Source organism: Pungitius pungitius, chromosome 17, assembly GCF_949316345.1.
Source record: "Pungitius pungitius chromosome 17, fPunPun2.1, whole genome shotgun sequence".
Taxonomy (NCBI): domain Eukaryota; kingdom Metazoa; phylum Chordata; class Actinopteri; order Perciformes; family Gasterosteidae; genus Pungitius; species Pungitius pungitius.
Genome location: NC_084916.1, coordinates 10,927,787 through 10,948,410, shown reverse-complemented (window position 1 = coordinate 10,948,410; position 20,624 = coordinate 10,927,787). Strand labels below are relative to the sequence as shown.

The 20,624-nt window shown below is 46.4% G+C and overlaps 1 protein-coding gene across 9 annotated transcripts; it reads left to right on the top strand.

Moving 5' to 3' along the window:
* Window positions 1–221: 221 nt before the first annotated feature.
* Window positions 222–20,383, top strand: nfyc (nuclear transcription factor Y, gamma). 9 transcript variants are annotated; one of them, XM_037474935.2, is made up of 12 exons: window positions 222–331; window positions 10,400–10,506; window positions 10,684–10,752; window positions 11,957–12,070; window positions 13,664–13,759; window positions 14,655–14,831; window positions 16,535–16,576; window positions 17,744–17,812; window positions 18,062–18,220; window positions 18,534–18,638; window positions 18,728–18,787; window positions 19,192–20,383. In XM_037474935.2, the coding sequence occupies exons 2-12, from the start codon at window positions 10,408–10,410 to the stop codon at window positions 19,309–19,311; spliced, it is 1,110 nt and encodes a 369-aa protein (XP_037330832.1). In that variant the 5' UTR covers window positions 222–331; window positions 10,400–10,407; the 3' UTR covers window positions 19,312–20,383. The 9 variants fall into 9 exon arrangements, with proteins under 9 accessions (XP_037330832.1, XP_037330829.1, XP_037330835.1 ...); XM_037474932.2 differs by having other exon boundaries at window positions 10,681–10,752; XM_037474934.2 differs by lacking the exon at window positions 222–331 and adding an exon at window positions 3,364–3,487 and having other exon boundaries at window positions 10,681–10,752.
* The last annotated feature ends 241 nt before the right edge of the window (window positions 20,384–20,624 follow it).

Genomic DNA, 20,624 nt, shown 5'->3' with positions numbered 1-20,624 from the left:
TGCCTTCATGTTTTATTGTATAATTGTTACAAATATATGGTGTAATTGCTAAACTGGCTGGTGTAAAAATGGCATTGTATTTTTTACTCGTTATTTTTTTTACTATTAGTTCTTATGTTAATCGATAGCACATAACAATTAATGTAATTACTAATGTAATGTACTGCGGTTGGTGACTGACGCCGTTACCCAGGGAACGTAACGACTACGTCATCACGTTCGTGCATCCAACTATTTCCGGTTCAAGTTGCAGCCATCTTGTTTCCCCCTGCTTGCTAAATAAAATAAATAATACGCTGATCCGGACTTCACTTCGAACCCGTAAAACAAAGTGAGTAAGAAATTAGACGCAGTTTGTGTGTAGAACGTTTAATTTAAATGAGCCCGGTTGGTGGAAGTTTGAAGGAATATTTAGCTTCTTGTCGTGTGCTGTTCTTGACCAATAGACGATTGTTTTGGAAGATGAACATAGGCGCCATTTCCCTCCCCGCTCTCTGAGGCGCTTATTGGTGGCCCGCTGAAGGGATCACGGGCGCTCAGGAAACTGACGTTATGTGTCCGCCATGTTGGCGCTTGTATGAGTTCTTATCAGACGGACTGGCCATTTCAACTGGAGCCCGAATGGCGCCAGTTGCAGAACGAACTTAGCCCTAAAAACCTTGATTGGTGGAATCTAGTCCGAGGTTTGATTGGTCTGAAGGACAGATCCAAACGTTGCCTTTATTGGTTAGACTGCTTCTTCCTCGCGTTGGAAAGCCTCGCAAAACTTTCACTTGATGTTCCGGACTGGTCGTCCGCTGGTTATTAGAATCCCCAGAACCGTTGCGGGGGGCACCTAAGCTGTGCAACAATCACAAGTGTTGCAGCACCAACAAGCTAACATAAACTTCACGTTAGCACGAAGTCTCGGCTCACGCGTTATAATGCCGATAGGCACTGGTGCTAAGTGTGCGTGTCGATCGCTGTTGTCCCGTCTTAAGCCATCCGATTGCTCACAGTTTAACGCTACGGTGTATTTTAGCTTTGTAATTTTATTTTATCGCGCCTAGTTTTACGAATAACCGTCTGCTGCCCTATGATGTGGCATTGGGTTAACGTCTCACGCTAGCCGCTTTTGTTCGTGCTCTCTGGTTAACGTATGACTGCTGTAGCGACCCAGTTAAAGTGTGAGATTATGAGTCCGTTTATATAACGTTTAAGTATTTTATAGAGCAACGGTGCTCTGCTTCCAGTGTGAATCAAAGAGCATCTTTAAATGCAAGTATCAACCGGCTCTTTGTTTCCTTACAGTGCCAGCAACACTCGTGTTCTTGAAGAAAGTTAATTTAAATAACCTTGTTATTCATGCTTGAAAGAGTTTAAACTACAATCTCAAATACAAAATGCAAAAACAAAAAAAACCCACCCCTCTTAATTATGCTTTTTCCCCCGCAAATAACACTAACCCATAACATTATTTTCATAAGACGTTCACAAGAATACCGCACCGCCTCTGCTTCATCCCCAGTGAATAGTATTACTTCACTGTGCACATTATACGGTTGTACGTTTTAATCTAGCATTTAATAACACTGGACGAGGCTGGTTTATACCATGGGGAGCTCGACCTGAATGACCCGTGAGCAAGTCTAGTCTGTTTACCATTTGTCCATGCAGGTGTCCACGTGTTTTTGGCGGTTTTTTACTGGGTGAATGCACGCTGTGGCCCAGCTACCCTTATGCTGCTGTGTGTTTATGAAACTCACGGCCTGTGTGTGTGTGTGTGTGTGTGTGTGTGTGTGTGTGTGTGTGTGCGCGCGTGTGTTTGTCTCTAAACAGCGCCAGAGAGCGCAAACATGTCCCTGCGAGCAGCACAGGTCATGGGAAGGTCTCACTTGTACGGGTGACCTTGCCAGGTGTCATTACTGAGGCATTCTGGGTAGCCAGAATCCATTTGCTATGGAGAACTGCTGGAGAGATTAATCTTTGTGCAGCTCTGCTCTAATCATTAACTAGATGGCGGTGGTACCTGCTCCCAGTCCCTGTGCTCTTCACAAAAATAGTAAAGGGAACATATCGCTTTGTTTCTCTTGAGTCTCTATCTTGTTCTCTCTCTCCCCTTGTTTTACCCCTCCCATCCTATAAAAGCTCTCCTCTCTGTCCTTCTCCATCCTTCCGGTTCCCCTCCCCCTTCTAAGTTTTTCATTGATGGGGCAGGTTTGCTCTCTTTCTCTCTCTCTCTCTCTCTCTCTCTCTCTCACAAGCATCTTGTGTTCCTCACTACAGTCGGGATTTGCAGTAAACTGCAGCAAACAGCTTCAGGTCGTACCTCTATCCTTGGCCCAAGACTTCAGTTAAAGGCACTGGCCACAGTTCTGACCATTTCTGTGCCTTTCCAATGGTTTGTGTCCTAAAATTGATGTCTTGATGAGCTTGCATACTCAATGTACAAATACTGATTTGTTCAATAGGATGTTATGCACAATGTGTTAGGCAAATGAGCAGTGATGTCGTGCTTTGGTGCTCTAAAGAAAAGGTTACGGTGTCGGGGCGACTGCAGTGGTGAGTTAACAGGAAGGGCATTGTATGACATTGCTGACGTTTTCCGATGACGTTTTAATAGTGAAAGTTGCTGTACGCATACGTTTTTGGGGTCAAGACAACATTGTCTTTGTTTACAGACTTTCACCCCTATCTTATGTCTTGTTTATCCACAAATAGGACAGCAATCAAATGCAATCTCTTTATTACTATTTTTTCTCCATCCCCTGTGGCTGCTCGCTCACCAGTCAGCTGATTCTTCTTCATCTTGTACAAAGGCTCTACGATGATCTTGTTTCCAGCAATTAGATTTTGTGTAATGTTGATTGACACAATAGTTTATTCATTTTGTGGTTTCAATAAAACCAAATGTTTTATTGCTTACTATTCCTCTTTTCTCTTTCCTGACCCCTGTCCCGTGACTCACGGGCATTTGTTGAATAAAGCCAGAGCCAACTAATTCATATTCTAAGCAAATGACAATAGGTCAAAGTGTGCGTTTTACTTAGAACTGTGCAAATGATGACCTGAATGCACAACCATTATCATAACATTTTGGTTGCTTACAGGCTTGACCTTTGCAATGTGAGACTGTGAGCAAGGATGAATGAGAAAGCAAGGACAAAGTGTGTGCACGCGTGGGTGCGGAGATGTGCATGTACACCTGTGCACACGTATGAGACAGCGAGTCTGCCTCGTCTGCTTTTGTACTTTAAATCGTGTGGATGCAACATGCGGCATCTATTCTGGCACCTGTTTTAGCCAGTGAGTGCCGGCGCGGCTGCCTGCATCACTGCTGTCAGCCTGTAGCGGCAGAGAGGAGGCGGGGCGGAGGGAGACATTTAGTTTGACATTGTAAATAAGCAGAGAGCAGTTGTTAGAGAGAGCAGCCCCGTGGAACCTTTCTCATCCGTCCAGCAGCAGCAGCAGGAGACGCACGGACCGCCCAAGGACACGCAATGCCGAGGCAAGCAACCCTCACATAATCCCTGAAGAGCTTTCAACAACTTTATAGTCTCCCCCCCCCTCTATTCTCTTCTCTTCTCTACTCTCTCTTCCCCTTTTCTTTTCCCTGACCCCTATCCTGCAGCTCAAGGTAACTTAGAGCAGGAAGTTGGCTGTCGCTGAAAGGGGGTTGAGCGGAGGGAAGGGGAGGAGCAGGGGATGTGTCTGTCCTGATTGATGTGCGCAGCGTCCTATGGCACGGGAGGACCGTCTCTGCTCATTGGCTGCAAGTGTGAGAGCGAGGCGGGAGCCCGGTGTGAGGCGGGATTTGAGTTTTACGTAGCATGCTAGATTGATTACTCTTGAACGTTAAAGGGGAAGGAGGCTAGAGATTTTTGTCTGAGAGTCAGGAGTGCGGCTGCTGTTGCGTTGTTGCCTGCTGCTGCGCTGTTTTTTTTTCCCTCAAATGATCTATTCCCTCTCTCACCCGCTTCTCTGCGCTGGGCCAGGGGTCATCTCAAAGACAAATGCACGGGTCACAACTGGAGAGGGGGAGAGGAGCGAGAGAGTGCAAGTGCACAAGAAAAGAGAAGGTCAGCTCGTTGAGGGGACTTGGTCAGAAGAGAAACAGGACAGACCGGGCTGCATGGTTTGGCAGGAGAACGTTGGGGGGGGGGGGCGCTGCTGAAGGATACGGGGCAATGTAGAAGGGGGAGGGGTAAAAGAAGGGGGCCTTGCGCTGCTCTGTCCAGGCTGAGCCCCCCTTTTTTTAAAAGAGCAGTCCAGTGGAACTAGAATGCCTTTTGTCTGTTGATGCGATCAGGGGACCGGAGGAAGTGAAGGAGCTTGAGAGAGTCTTTCTCTTAACCTCTGTGACTCTTCTTCCTGCTGCTGCTGTTGATCTCGAGGAGACTTGAGCTGGGCCGTCTGTTTGCCTGCATTCTGCTCAGCCACGACAGAGCGCTCCACATGAAGGGCACAGCGGTAAGTCCGACTGCCGAAAAACACCGTCCAAGAGAAGACCTGTCAAGTTGGTCATGCTTTGACTTTCTGAGTAATCTCTCCATCATGCTCTGCGGCGATGAGGGACTGCATGTCCTTTACAGTTGTCCTCAATCCTCCCTCCCTTTCCTTTAGTATTCTCCTTGGAAGATTTGAGAGAGAGAGAGAGAGAGAGAGAGAGAGAGTGTGTGTGTGTGCGCGTGTCTCTCTCATCTGTGTCCTTCAGTTGTCACTTCAGCAAGGCATTGATGCTTTATAAAAGAAATAGGCCATCTATAAAAACTTTAAAATCTTGTATGTAATGTATTAAATTGTGAGTAGAGAGTCGTGTCTGTTTGCCACTAGTTCTGACTGTCGATCACCTTTTTAACAATCCCGTCAACACTTGCCCACCGCTAACGACGGCGTGTAGCTGCACGGCTGTCAGACTCCTGACTCTGCGGTCAGATGCCCTTCACTGTCTCGGTGGTGTCGACGTCCTGGGGGCCTCCGGGCTTCAGTGCACACGGCGCTTGTCCCGACTCAGTCTCCCGCCCCCCTCCCACCCTCCAACCCACTGACGTCCTTGTTTACACGCCAGCGCCAGACAGTGACGCAGAGCTAGGAGCCAAAAATGGCAACCACGTCAAAATGCGATGTTGTGCATCGCAGAGCTCTGCGAGCATAGCATATCGGTTGTTGTTGTTGCAGCTACCCCCAGGGGTGGAGGGGCAGCTGGTTGCGGTGACCTCAGGACCCCCTTACACCCCCCCCCCCCCCCCTCTTGCCCCGACAGCGGCAGATGCCCAGATGGGACAGATTGTCAGCTTCGTAGACGGAGCAGGCTAATTGTTTGAGCTGATCTCTTCTGATGGGTTCTTTGGACGGTGCCTTTTCTCTCCCTTGCTGCGTGAACTGGATTTATTTGTTCCCTTACTTGCTCCCCAAGTTTCCATTGGTGCCTTCGACAAAGGAAGTCCCAATGGGGAGCATGAGTGAGAGAGGGAGACTAAAAATAACCCAAGTCGAAGCCATTGCTGCCAAATCCCAGGGGTTGGCTGCTGTCTGCATGAGATTTGAATATTTGTGCCCCATTCCGTATCAAAGACACACCGGGGTGAAGAAGAACCACTTGGACACTGCTAGGCCTGTCAGCTTAGCGCTAAGGTGACCACTGCCTCCGCACATTGGCTTTTTTGCCCTTGCCGCTTTTTTGCTATTGCGTGTGTACACTGTCACTAAATATGGTAAAGGCGGTGTGGGGGCTGGTGTCAGCTGTGTTCCAGCACGTAATATGCAGGTAGCTTTAGCCCTGCCTACCTCTACGCCGGGGACCGGGCCTAGCAATGGATGAAGGTCACAGGAATGTGAGCTTGGCTCATGCGGTCTCTCTCCGTCAGCAATGACACAGAAACATGTGGAGGGAGATGAGTGGAAGCGAAAAAAACCCAAAGGGAGATGCCGAACCATCGCTAATATGTACAGTATGTGGTGTTTTTATTAAGCTTCTTGGAAAGTGCATAGCCCGGCCCACTGGGGTCACTTAAGTGCTGCAGTGAAAGTTGCAAAGCCTGTCCTTTTTCTATCTTCCTCCCCTCTCCCTCCGCTTCTCTCTTTCATCTCTCTCTCTCTCTCCCTCCTCCCTCTCTGGTTTCTCTCCCTCCACTGTCGAATGACCTTGGGAGATCAGTGACTAGCACTTCCTGCGGTTGGCTTGAAGCAGAACCAAGGGCAAAGTTTGCAGGCCCGGTTGGTTGGTTGGTTGGTTGGTTGGCTGGTTCGGTCCGGCCACGCCAGAAAGGAATGTTGTATCGCCCGTCACGGCGAGCACGTCCACCATTATAACCCTGTCGGTTCTCCTCTAATCACAAGGCATTTGCACCAACATCTGTGAAAACTGTTCTGCGTGTCTGTGTATGTGCTCGTGGAGTTAATCTGTAATTCCTGGCCCGGGAACTTCTTGTTTTTTCTGTTTTGCCTGAGTAGATCATTTACCCTGCATGCTGTAACTGCCAGTTTGTTTGTTTTTGATCAAGGAGAACACTGTAATAGTTCAGGATTTGTAACCCCCTTTGATTTAGTGCCGCCGTTTATGTTTGACAGTCGGACGTTTGTCACCAAAGCTTTATTCATACTGTCGCTTCATGTACAATAAATAAGAATAAAACTGCCACACGGAATGTTAAACATCGAGTGGTCCAATGATAAGTCCTGGTTTATGGTCACGTCCGTTATGTAACTTTCTGCGTAAAACCTAGCAGACTTAAACCTTTACTGACCTTCCTACAGACCTGCCCATTCTGCGTCATTGACAGTTTCACACAGCAGCATGTGGGAAGTTGGAAAGTTGACCGTCTATGTGGTTACATGTTTGCTGTTGTTCCGGCCTGATGTTTTGACCGTTGGCAACTTTGAAGGGCAAAAATGTATAAGGTCATAGCGGTGCTTTAAGGTCACGGTATGTTAAGATAAATTCCTTTACTTTGTGGCATCTCCTGTTTATGGACCCATTTGTCTTTTTGCAACAAAAATGACCTCCATCGTTTTTAATATTTTTTTTAACCAACAGCCATATGGAATTGAAAGTGTTTTCCAATAAAATTCAATTAATTTTAAAATTCAATTCATTTGATTATTATCTATCTGAAATGACCCAAACTGCACTTGCAGCGTTTCACACGGGTAGATTAAGAAACTAATCAAATGAAATGGGTAAAATGGTTGTTTTAACTGAGATGTAACCTGAAGGTCCTCCAGGACCAAAAAGACCCCACTTGTTTCAGATTGTAACACATTAGATTTGGTACCCAATATGGTGCTTTATTTCTGTACAGGTCAGATCCTCTCAGTGCACATCTGCTTCAATGGGAAGTGTCAGCTCTGCTTCGGGGAAAGATGTGGGATGAGATGAGCTGCTCTTCAGCACAATGACAGTGTGATACCGCAACCCCTCAGGGAAAGGTTCACGCTTCTGCCTCAAATAGGTCCTTCAGTTTGTCCTAAGCTGCCTCGCCTAATTACCTATGAAATGCACTCGGCAAAATTAACCTCAATTCACACCAACCGTTGAGTCATTAAGGGGGCAATTAACGCCTTAATCTGAGACCAATTAATTTGCTCAACTGCACTGACAACTTGACTCTTTATTTTACTAATCTAAAAGAGCATACATCGGCAGAAGACTACGTGATCTTTTATTTGTTCATTTTGATTTAGTTTTGATCTTATGACTTTACGGCTAACAGGAACTTGACGTCTTTTTGTAAGTGTCATGATGTTAGTTGGTCCAAGTTGCTGATGCTGCTGTGAGTGACCAATTGATGTGACGCGTCAGTTAGCGAGACTGAGGGAGCGAGTGAGCGAGGACACACGATGCAGGACCGGTCCTGGCTGAACAAACGTTAGCGCTGATTCAGCTGCAGCAAGCTGAGCAGCATTGACTTTCTCCGAGAAGTTGTGGACAAGGGGAAATGGTTAAGAAGGGGGGCGGTATGTAAGTAAGTAAGTAAGAAAGAAGGAACATGAGAGACATTGGGTGACTGAGAGAGATGATAAGTGCTGTTTAAAAGACCGAGAAGATTGAAGGAGAAGGAGGATGAGTAAGTCGCTGTGTTGTCGACAAAGTTCAGACATCACATTTGTCCTCGGAGACAGGCACAGCGGAGTTGGAAAGGAAACCCAACACCGGCATCTCTGTGTGTCTCAATGGCCTGATGAAGGACAACAGAGCCGCAGGGGGGGGAAGGGGTAGGAGGAGGAGGAGGGCGCACCTCGCAATGTACACTAATGCAGCACACAGTAGCAGCTCGGGCTCATTACAACGCAATGATTCACAATGTTATTCAGAACAGCAAGCGCACATCAAAGTACAAAACGGCCATTACATTTTGTACCTGCAGTGCTGACCGGGAGCATGAAGGGGTGAAAAGGGCCTAAAAGCTTTAATAGATTTTTAAAGTTCAGATTTCAACTTCCAAGCCTTCTATAGATCGGAGAGCGGATAGGAAGAAGCAAAAATTATTGACGGAATAATCAATCTTTCTCCACTTTTCCCGTGTCAACCTTGAGACCCTTTTGCAACCTCTGTAGGTTTTGCGTTTGCTCGCTGAGTTTTGAAAACGGCTCCCACGCAAACTTTCCACTGAGCCGAAGCCCTGGGAGACGACGCTGGTGCACAGTAGGTGGCACTCGCATTGTCCCCCCCATCTCACGTTTCAGCCTGCTTAACACTTTCTTTCTCATTTCTTTTCATGTATGCACTCCCCCCTCCCTCCCGCCCCCCGCCTGCTGCTGTTTGTTGGTGGGTGGGTGGCTGTGGGTTTTAGATTGAAGGTCGCAGGGTCAGAGCGAGGGGGTTTGGGCGGATGTGTGACTTAATAACGTCTCTCTCGCCACAAGTGTTGAACAAAAACAAAAAAGAAAAGGCAGCTGTTTAAGAGTTTAAGTGTCCTTTTAAAAAAAAAATATTAATTGAATCCTTTGCTATTTTAACTCCTGTCCTGTTTGCTCTCAGCCACACTGTTGTTACCATGGAAAGAAGCCTGTTGTCTAATAATGATTCATTATTTTTATTTTATTCACTATGTCAACTCGATGGGAGGCAGTAGTGCGCCGGCGGATGCACACGGGTGGCGTTTACGAGTCACCGATCACAAGATCAAGTGAGCTGGAAAAGAGCCTCTCCCCCCTTTTGCATGGTCACAGTGCTGCACAGTGCGCAGAGGTCACTTTACCTGTAAGGCAGAGGCAAAAAAAAAAACTACAATTCCCATCGGTCAGCCCTGCCGCTTGGAATGCTGGGATTGCTCTAGTGACTGCAGGATTTCAATCAACCTTGAAATGCAACTGGACACTGGAGCGTCGGGCAGAGAAATGGAGACATTGTCAAGGTCAATCACTAGCCTGGCATGCCATGGCTACAAGCTGCCTGATTGATTTATATAAAGCCCCCCCCCCACCCCCCCACAGCCATCCTGTCTCATTGATTTAGGCTACTCTTTGTCAAAAAACTGAATGACAGAACGGGATGCAGCAGAGCTTCTTATATTATTCCCAAAACTGTCAGAGAGGCAGAGATCTTTCCGTCTTGTTTGACCCACATAGTGAGTTTGCACAGCGGTCTGACTCTGGGCCGGTTTGTCTCTTACCTCCTCCTGTTAAAGCCTCCGGCGTTTGTCTTAGCGCTGGATTAATGCTGACTCCCCTCCCCGCGAGTTTCTTTTCCTCTTCCTTCTGGCAAATCTTTCAACTGAGGTGGAGGGGAAAAAGAGTGAGGGAGTGCGATCCCGACGCTCCAATGCCCCGCGTGTTCAGACAGGGAGGCCAATATTCCCCCAGCAGATTCCTGGCATGCCATAGTAACCTGCTGGGTCCTCTTTCAAACCGTCAGACGCCTCCCCCCCCCCTCCCCTCCCCTCCCTGTAATAGCACTGGCTTTTATGTCCACGTGGGTCTGTTTTTGTAGCGGTTGGTTTTATTTCACTTCAAAGCTCATGGTGCGTTCACTTATTTTCGTGGACCCATGGAATCCCGCTGCTGTCGGGAGTTTTTTTCTTTTTTTTCCATCACGGAAAAAACACGCGTGTCACGTTCTCGCTGTCCTCGGCTCGCAGGGTCAACTTAAACGCGAAAGGCGCTGCAGCGTTGTGCCAAGGACGGGCCATTCGTGATCGGGCAGTGTGCAGCCAGTCCGCTGGGGTTTTCGCGGGCATGTCAACATCCCACAAGGACAAGAATAGAAGTCTGTTGTGGCGTTATTTTAGAGTTCACTGTATTCTAATGATAGCCCCTGGTGGAATGTGAGGCTCGCCTGGCATGGACCCACCCTGTATTTCGTGTCCTATCGGCCTAAAGGGATGACCTGCCTTGAGTGTCTGAATGATCCCATTACGTCTCTGTGATTTTGTAAAGAATTAACCCACCTCTCTCCCCCTGTCATTGCCTGGTTAAACAGAGTAGAGGATGTCTGCAGAAGCCTTCGGAGCCGGGGGCAGCGATGCCCAGCAGACCCTGCAGTCCTTCTGGCCTCGCGTCATGGAGGAGATCAGGAACTTAACTGTGGTATGCTGCACACACACACACACACACACACACACACACACACACACACACAGAACAAACGATTCAGTGGTTTAATTTGGTTTCTTTCAAACATACATGCATGCAAATAAAAAAGCCCAACTTCCTTTTGCTCGACTCTGTACCTCTAACCGACCATCCGTCCATTATCTCTAGAAGGATTTCCGTGTGCAAGAGTTGCCTCTCGCTCGAATCAAAAAAATCATGAAGCTGGATGAGGACGTCAAGGTAAGAAGATTCTGAGAAAATGTGTGACTGTAAGAGCATAAGACACTTAGCACAAAATGTTGTAATCATATTTCCATGTTGAGGACCAAAAGATGCTCAAACTAGTTCTTTAAAATACTTGTTTATTGCCTAATGGTCACTAATGTGGTCAAATACTTGGTTTAAGACTTGGTGGTCAGACCAGTTATTTTTTAATGGATATCAGCTCTTCCAACAGATCCAGCAGGGTCTATAAGAAGTTAATTATTTATATCAAATGGGTGTACATCCAAGCGCATTATGGGCCATGATAACAAAACAAGTTTTATAGCTGCTAAAACCACTGTGAAACACAGGCATTATATTCAAGAGAAGTTACTACGATTGGTTTAAAAATCAACTAATAATGTTAATTTCATTGGGTTTATAATAGCAAATATCAATCACCTGAATTTTAAAATGATACTGATCCCAATCTCTCAGATCGGCTATTGACGTTTTAAAACTTCATTTGGAGAAATCCACTCATCTCCCAACACTTGTGCATTGAACTCAACAGTTTAGGCACAGGGAGTGATGTTTTATCTCCGTTACACCCGACCAGCATCCACGACTGCAACGAGAAAGCCTTTGTGTGTGTTTGCCTTTGAATGTGACGTGGCGAGAGCACTATCCTTTTAGTTAAGCTGTAGCTTAAAGAGGTGAAGAGATCATGAGATCAGTAGCGTATCTGGGGACAGGACCCTTCTGTCAGCTCTTGACACAGCAGCTTTCGACCGCATGTGTACATGCGAGTGGTGCCGTATTACATTTAAGCCTTCACATATATCTCCGTGTACTTAACCCGTGATCGCGTGGCTCCGCCCGGGGGTTCACTGCTGCTCGATATGAAGACGTGGCGTGACAAGCTGAGCTATTTGCCACCAGAGGCCAGCTGACGGGGCGTTGTTGGGGGGAAAGCAAAGGTTTAAAGTTAACTCGCTGTAATGCAAACACAAGTGGTTTGGTGAATAACGACATTAACCTGCAGAGCAATCTACTTCTGTTTATGAGCTGATGCGTCGGGCTCTGAACTAACTAACTATCATCTCGACGTTTGAATCCTATGAATGCAATTCACGTGTCTCTTCGGTCCGGAGTGATTCATGTGTTAGCTGCCGTGATTCATGTTGGATGGCCCGTGGGTGTATTCATGCAGGTGTAACGTCATCCCTTTTCCGTACAGATGATCAGTGCAGAGGCTCCTGTGCTGTTCGCCAAAGCGGCTCAGATCTTCATCACAGAGCTCACCCTCAGAGCATGGATCCACACCGAGGACAACAAGCGACGCACGCTACAGGTCAGACACCCGCCGAGACGCGCGAGCCCTGTGCGACCCGTGTTTGCATCAGGAAACCAAAAATGTCCCACTTTCTCTCGTGTCTTCTTCTTGCTTAGGATGCATCCGTCCAGTGTAATAATTCCTGTTGTGACTTTCTTTTTAACACCTCTCCCACACTTTTGCCTCCTCTGGGTGTCTCTTCTGTTCGTTACTTTCTGTTCCCTGGTTGTCTAGGACTGTGTACGTACATACAAGCGGAGCCCCCCCCCCCCCGAGGACTATTTCCTCTGCTTAGTTCTCTCTCCCTCTGCTGACTTTGAAAGCAAAGCCGGCCGGGTTGCCGTGACCCACTTTTCCCTGCGGTGCCATTTTGCCTGCTCGGTTGTTCCAAAGTTGAACAAGATGGACTCTGGGATGATGTGAGGGAGAAAATGTAGACAAGAGTCTCACCTGGACGTCAAGAGGGAAGAACGCTGGAGCAGAACATGAAAGCCCTTAAGTCTACTTTATCCATTCACATACCTCTGAGAGATTAGCAGCCCATGGATATTTTGTGTGTGTGTGTGTGTGTGTGTGTGTGTGTGTGTGTGTGTGTGTGTGTGTGTGTGTGTGTGCGCCCCAAGCAGGTAGAAAAAGAGACCGGATAAAAGGCAGTCTAATCTCCCTCACGGTAGTTGGTCTGGGAAGAGTCTTAAATTGAAGGCCTACTTTGGAAGTGTGTTCCCTTTTCTGTTGTCTTGGCTAATCTTTATCTGAGTACTTTCTTTTAGCAGTAAACTCTCAAGTGTAAAAACTTTACACCGCATGCTATAAATAGAAATTTAATTTACGGTGCAGATTTACATGCAAATTACAATTTACACCCCAAATGACGCTTTAGCCGCGTGGATGTGAGATGTCCCTAAACGAGGAAAAACGGCGTCCTCCATTTCCACATGCTTAAACACACACGCAGAGCCCTAGTCCTATTGTTGAAAGGGCTGCCAATAGGTCACCATAGCAACGCTCATCAATAGAACCAAGAGTGGATGTGACCTGATGTTACTAGATATTAATCAAGCTGCTAATAATAGACTCTAGTGAAGGGAGGGCCATAACCGGGGGTCCCGACAGCCAATATCCTGTGGAAAATTCCACGGAGACGGCACACTGCTGCTGTCATGGGAGAGCGTGTAGCCACAGAGCCTCGGCCTATGAGGGCAGGAAGCGTCATCCTCGTTCATTTCCACCCATTACACATTACACATACCCACGTTAACGACTGTGATGCTTCCCTGATTGTAATTTATGAACCCTTTAACCTTTACTGACTGTTGGGGGGGAAAAAAAAAATCCAGAGAAATGCTCACACTTACAGGAACGAGCTAATGTTGGTGTATTTAGCTCATAACTGAGCTCAAAAAGTAGAGGCTCTGTGCAAACAGCTAATAATACCTGTTTGAATCCACCGGGAACTTCATTTCAATTCCACAGCAGCCTCTCGTGTGGCTATTTTGGGGAGAGTTGTCCGTAGGCCCCCAGGCATGTTCATTTATAGCTGCATACATCGAATTGGCATCATTGAAGTGCGACCTCATCCCTCGACAATCTCTGCGTCTGTTGTGTTTTCAGAGGAACGATATTGCCATGGCAATAACAAAGTTCGACCAGTTTGACTTCCTGATCGACATCGTGCCCCGAGACGACCTGAAGCCTCCTAAACGACAGGTACGCAATCTCACGCTGCGCAGTGACGTGGGGCAGCAGCAGGTTTCTCCCAAGGCGCTCAGAGTTTTTAAAGCCAGCGCAGGAGAGCGAGGGTCTCCCCGCTGTCGGCAACCTGGAGGTGCTGTAAACATCCTTGACTGGAAGCTGTGGTTTTGGACGTCAAGGGCTTTCAGTCGGATGTTTGCAGCATCTTATTGCCTCCGACTGCAGCGAACGGGAATCGGACAAAAGCACAACTTTGTTAAGCCTTTGAATACGTCCCCTACCAGAGGCGCCACTTCAATGAGGTTCGAGTCAATTGCAGTCTTGGCACATTGCACCAACATTTTTCTCATGCAAAAGTGGTATTTAAGTAGACTGTCTCCAGGCATGTAAACATCCTACACTCTCAGCTGTGTTGTCATGGAGCTGGGAGAAGGGTGTTTACTCTTCTGGTGATGGAGAAACCTCATCAAGACGAAGCACCGCCCATTAGTCAATTATCACACAGAAGGACATGGGTTATCGTTTAGTCTTAAGATGATTTGTAATAATTGTCAGAGCTGGGTCCAAGCCCCCATGCCGGCGAGCAGCTACCCGACCAAACCTCTAATTAAAACGAAAGCAAACAAACCCTGATGCTGCTGATTTTTTTTTTTATGTTTGTCGTCATTGTCGCATTATTAGTCACAAAGGGTTGATGCTGTTTTCTGGTGTAAATTGTTCTCTCCTTTGGGCCTTCAGTCCAGAAGAGCTTGTAATGGATCATGCGTCCAGATTACATTACTCTTCTCCACCCACGTCCCATCAGTTATTCATCAGACCTCTACCGTTACACCTGCAAAAATAATTCATGGAGATGTAATGAACTGATAGGCCTTCTCCGGTGTGTGTTTGCGGCTGTTCTCACCATCAGGAGGAGATGCGCCAGTCAGTGGCTCCAGCGGAGCCGGTGCAGTACTACTTCACGCTGGCCCAGCAGCCCGGCGCTGTGCAGGTGCAGGGTGCGCAGCAGGGCCAGCAGCCCGGCGCACAGACGGCCACGACCATCCAGCCCGGACAGATCATCATCGCTCAGCCACAGCAAGGACAGGTAGCACCGACGCCCCGTTTGATGAGCCTAGCACAGGGTTTTCTGCCACTAAGCACACAACACAGAGATTTAATCAAGCCGCCACACCGAAATGAATCCACAGCAGGGAGGTTGGGAGGTTTTGGGGATAATAATGGCGAGGTGGAGAAACATGTTGGCGCATGGAGTAGTGCAGTGCGCTGGGGGCTGCAAGGTTGGTGGTTCGAATCCCGGCTGCCCCATGTGCCATGTCGAAGTGTCCTTGAGCAAGACACCTAACCCCTAATTGCTCCCCAGACAAAAATGTAATGCATGGGTTATAATGCAATGTAAGTCGCTTTGGATAAAAGCGTCAGCTAAATAACATGTAATGTTGACTTCAGCCGATGGGCTTAACTGCTCCCACAAAAGATGCCGCTACATGAAACCTGAACTTTAGGATACTGGGTTTCTGTGGATGGGTATCGCATGAAGGATTATGTCGAAAATTCTCAACTCCACCTTGTTTTTGGAATCGTGCTGCAAAAGGCTCGTTTCTCAGTCATCACACGTGGCTTTATTGATAGTAGCCTTAGCTCACATTCATCCGAGCCCCAGAACACACTCAGGATGCATAGTTAGTGGTGCACACACCTTCTGAAACCCTTGAACTGAACTATTTTACTTGTATGACTTTTAATGATCATGATCAAATGAGATGTTTATATACATGTTCTGTAACTGATTGATTGAAATTCATGCATTTCTGTTCCTTGTCTAATTTTGCACCTCATCACCCAACTTTAAACATGTCATCCCATGGTCAACTGAAATCCTATAGTCAGTAGTGTACATTTGGCTTTTTACACGTAACGCACACAGAGAAAACGCATTAACCATTAAAAACAACATTATCAAATGCTCAGAATGGTGCTATTGGTTTTGGCTGCAAAGAAATGAGCCGAAAGAAACATAAACTGAATCAACAAATGTTTCTTGCAATGTCCTCAGTGATCCATTGTAGGTTTCAGGCATTACTGAGCTGGGAGAGGGGGTTAATATTCTGAGAATAGAAAAGCTTGGATATCCTCCCGAGTTTAAGAGGTTAATTAACAAGAAGAAAAAGCATAAATATATGACAAAAAGTCAATTAACTGAGAATATAAAGCTTGCACGGTTGGATCATCCTCATCCCACTGCAGACGCCTGAATCCACTTGAATTATGTTCATAAAAGGATGCAGAACATGAAAGAGAAGTTGTTTGTGTTTCTTTCTTCACCCTGCACCCGGCGGACATCGGAAATTCCTAGGATTTATCCGATGCCCCATTTTCAAAATAAAATGTACTGCATTAAGTTTGAAATAATTTTAAACTTAACATAAGAGTACATAAGAGTAAACGTGGCTGGTGCATCTATGATTTTGCGTAATATGCAAATTTGACACAATAATCTCAGATAATCTTTCTTGTAAATTTATGACTTAAATCTTGGGTTTTTCCCTGAATATTACTACCCTTTCCCAACTTTACAGTATGTTTTATTTCTTTAATTACAATGTCACAAAAATGCAGACGCAGGTTCTTAATGATCTCTAGCACACATACAAAAACACACAGTTTCTCTCCCCCTCACACACACACACACACACACACGCTCACTCAGTCACATGCACATGAGTTTTGGGGAGAGTGTGCTTCCAACTCCGGATCACATTTTGTCATTCTATTCTGTCGGGCCATCAGATGCTGCAAGGGGCCACCATGCAGCAGCTACAGCAATTGCAGGTGCAGTCACAGGGCACAACAATCACACCCATTTCCGACAGTCCGTAAGATAATGAACATGCATACTTGGGGAAAACCTTTCCATTGTGTTTCTCTCTAATGACCTTACTCTTTTGCTGCCGAGTGCTCTCTCTCTTCTCTCTCTCTCTCTGCCTCTCTTGTCTTTCTCCAACGTGGTCGCTGCATGTCATGTAGCCGTGCTGCTTCAGCGGTCCGCCTCCAGCAGTCAGCTCGTTTGGGGCCCTGTCTGATTCCCTGCTACTGCTGCAGTCTTAGCTGAGAGCAGAGAGGGGGGGGGGGGGGGGGGGGTCACAGTTTGAACCTCACGTTGACTGTAGGCTATTTACAACGTAGCACTTAAGAAGGTGGGCCCAGAGGGAATGAGTGAAAGTGGAAAACGTGACTCTTCCAAAAGAGGTCATTTGGTTCGTTGAAGTGCTTTTGAGATGACATTAAATACTTCTCGTACTTGTCATACGCTTTACCTCAAATCCTTCCTGCTAGTTTATTTTAAATAATTTCCTGCAGTTCTGCGTAGGACATGTTTATTTGGTCTACTAGCTCGATCACACCTGTGAGGCTTTTACAGACACATGCGTGTGTTAGGTTTACGCCACCTACCCGTCGCATGCCATGTTTGGTCTATGAAGTAAAATGTCGCCAGGAAAAATCCTTAGAATGGAAGGAAAAGCAGGCCGAGAAAATATAATGCGCAGATTCATTCCGTTAGATCCTGGAGTTTAAGCCCCGCTAAGAGACTTTATTTATGCGCCTGGTGTCCGTGTGCAGAGCTTTCACTGCCCCCAGGTGTCTGTTGTAATGATTCTCTTTTCTTAAGGCATCAACTCTCTCATAATTGCTTATGAAACCACGGTTGGCTTTACTCAAGCTGCAGTAAATGCCACTGTGACGTTTTTGCATTTTCTAAATCTGTCCAAACTCCTCCATAACTTAAATTAACCTGCCTCTGACTCTCTCCTTGCCTTCTCCATCATTCATAAGCATGTCATGTGCCACTTGTGTTCTGTCTATTCTAACATTAAAGCCCCCCCCCCCCCTCCCGCACACACTCCACACATGCTTATGTCAACTAGTTAAGTTGTTTGCAATCGCTGCTTTCTCACTGTGTCTTTCTCTCATTTTCTCATTCTACTGTCGGGCCATCAGATGCTGCAAGGTGCAACCATGCAGCAGCTACAGCATGTGCAGCTGCAGTCACAGGGCACACCCATCACGGTAAACACACATGGACTTTTGCATTTCTATGTTCACAAACACAAGCAAAGCCGGCTACTTGTGTCCTGCTCAGCTGACCGAGGGGTGGCCTCTCCTTGGTACCATGACAGACGGAGGTCTTGAATACTGCGTTGCCACCTCACAGCCCCCACATCTTTTGTCCCTGCATGATAACAGTTTACAGACTTTTTTAAATGTAAGATCACAATGTGTTACTTCTGGCTCACCCGTGTCTTTTCCTCCTCTTAGAGTGCGCCTGTGGCGATGCAGGTGGGTGAGGGCCAACAAGTACAAATTGTCCAGGCTTCGGCTGCCCAGGGTCAAGCTCAGACAGCTCAAGCCCAAGGTCAGACCATGCAGGTCATGCAGCAGATCATCACCAACACAGGGGAGATCCAGCAAATCCCAGTAAGAAATGAGTTTCAAGTGTGTGGGGGGGGGGGGACAAAGAGGTTAAATCAGTTAATGAAATGGCTAAAATCGCTTTGTTTGCTGCTGCATGTTCGACATTGTTGTACTACACAAACATGGTGTTCTATTGGATTATCCATCCTTCGCTGCTTGATGGGAATCGAGTCTTACAAAGTTAACTATTCATCAGAGGCGGGTGACCGATTCTCGCTCCTCTTCTCCTGAGAAGTAAAATGGCTGTGACCTCTGGGTTTGAATGACCTTTGCTCCAATTCAAACGTTGTCTCCCCCTTGCGTCGGGTGAGTGTAGGTGCAGCTAAACACGGGTCAGCTACAATACATCCGTCTGTCCCAGCCTGTGTCCGGGGCTCAAGTGGTCCAAGGACAGATCCAGACTCTCGCCAACGCTCAGCAGGTAATCACATCGGTGACAAAACTACCATTTACAAAGCAAATGATCTCATTTCATTATTTTATTGTATTTTCCTCTTGTTTCGTTTCCAGATCACACAGGCAGAGGTACAGCAAGGACAGCAGCAATTCAACCAGTTCACTGATGGACAGGTAACACACTTGATGTCCATTGTATCACAGCGGTTGCAATGGCCGTAACATTTGAAACTAAATGTATTTTTAATATTTAACTAGTGCACGCATTTATCTATAAATCAGCTGACATGGGCTCCTTAAAGTAAAATGCAATTAATCAAACCACTAAAGCCTTGCTAAGATATTAATATAAATCTTTTTTTCAAGACCAAACCGGCTAAAAAGCTGCAATAACATTGAGCTACAGACGTCGTCAGACTGGAGACCCAAACTGTCAGAAATGTCTTACTCATGAATAAAAGTTGAAAACAGTCATTTCAGCTACAACCTAAATAGCACCTTGTTACAAACCTGCGCCCAATGGTGTGGTTTCGTTTGAATCCAACCGCACACAGACCTTCCGTCTCTCCGTTTCACAGCAGCTGTATCAGATCCAGCAGGTGACGATGCCGGCGGGACAGGAGTTAAGCCAACCGATGTTCATTCAGTCCACCAACCAGACAGTCGATGCACAGGTCACGCAGGTCACCACCGAATGAGGCCAGCAGGCGACCCCTTTCTCCACTCACACACTCACTCACACACACACACACACCAGCCCATTCGAAGCCTACAGATGCCACAGACCTGGACGAAAGGACCCTCGATAAACTTCAATTAGGCCCTGCTCATCTAGACGGGGGGAGCTGACATCTTATAACACTCTTTCTAATAAACTTGGTACGCGGGATTCAACACGGAAACCAAAGGACACCGATTGACGGTCTCAAATCGACATGTAAAGTTGCATCCATACTTAGATGCGGTCGACTCTTCTTACTTCTGTGACCAACCGCCCGTGGAGAAAATATGCAGCCACTGCCGCGGCCCCTGATAGCCGTCTCTCTGCAGACCGACTCAACGATACCGCCATGCCGAGCCTTCAAAGATCTCTCAAACAGAAGAAAGTGTTTTACTCCCTTTCTTTCTGCTTTATTTGGAAATTAATTGGGAAAAGTGTGTCTCTCTCTCTCTCTTCCATGATATGCTCCTGGTCTTTTTGTGGTTGATGGAGGCCTTAAAATCCTTGACCTTCTGAATCAAACCCTCCATATTGTTTTCCATGTAGTTGACGGATGAAGTGAAGCCATATACCTCAGATCTTGAGAAGAGGTAATACGTTTCAACGATTTCATGTAGTTTCGTTCGTCTTTTTTCCGACACATTGACAATGAAGCATGACTTTAAACTGTGTAGGTTCACTGTATGTGAGGGTCTTCAGAGCAGGGGAGCTCTTCTCTGCCTCTATGCAGCTTCACTCAGCCCTCTCTGACCGGGTGCTTTTTGAGTCCTGTGCCCCGTTTTAAGTCTCATTTACCAAAAAAAACCTTTTCATGGAACTTCCTTTTTTCAATACAATTGATTGTCTTTTGGTTTCAAGATGATGTTTTGGCCTCATATTCTCCAGCTCATTTTTTTTGTACAGTAATTGATTATTGTCAATGTTCTTATTATTGTTGTTTTTGCATGTAGTTTAAACTGCCAGCATGACATGCAATAGATAGGTACAATTTTATTTTTGATGTTCCTTTTTGTAAACAGTTTGTGAGAAAAAAAATTAAAAAAACACAACTCAAATTGTCTGTTTTTGTCTGTTTTTTTTCTGAATTTCCAGCCTCGAGAACTAATCTTTGTTTTCATCTGTTTTACTTACGATGAATTAAGCACTTTAATGGTGTGTAGACAGAGACAGGAGAGAAACCTTCTGCAGGAGCCACCCAAATACCAATGCTCTTATAGTTGAGTATTTTAAATGTTCAAGAAAATATTGGTGCTTCCAAAAGCATTGGTGTGAGCCTTGTGTTGTTCCCTC

Bases quoted from the DNA above. Each gene is read 5' to 3' on its own strand.
- nfyc (XM_037474932.2), top strand. From the start codon at position 10,408: ATGTCTGCAGAAGCCTTCGGAGCCGGGGGCAGCGATGCCCAGCAGACC. The intron at 18,639-18,727 runs GTAATCACATCG...TTTCGTTTCCAG, and splicing joins CTCTCGCCAACGCTCAGCAG to ATCACACAGGCAGAGGTACA. The intron at 18,788-19,191 runs GTAACACACTTG...TCCGTTTCACAG, and splicing joins ACCAGTTCACTGATGGACAG to CAGCTGTATCAGATCCAGCA.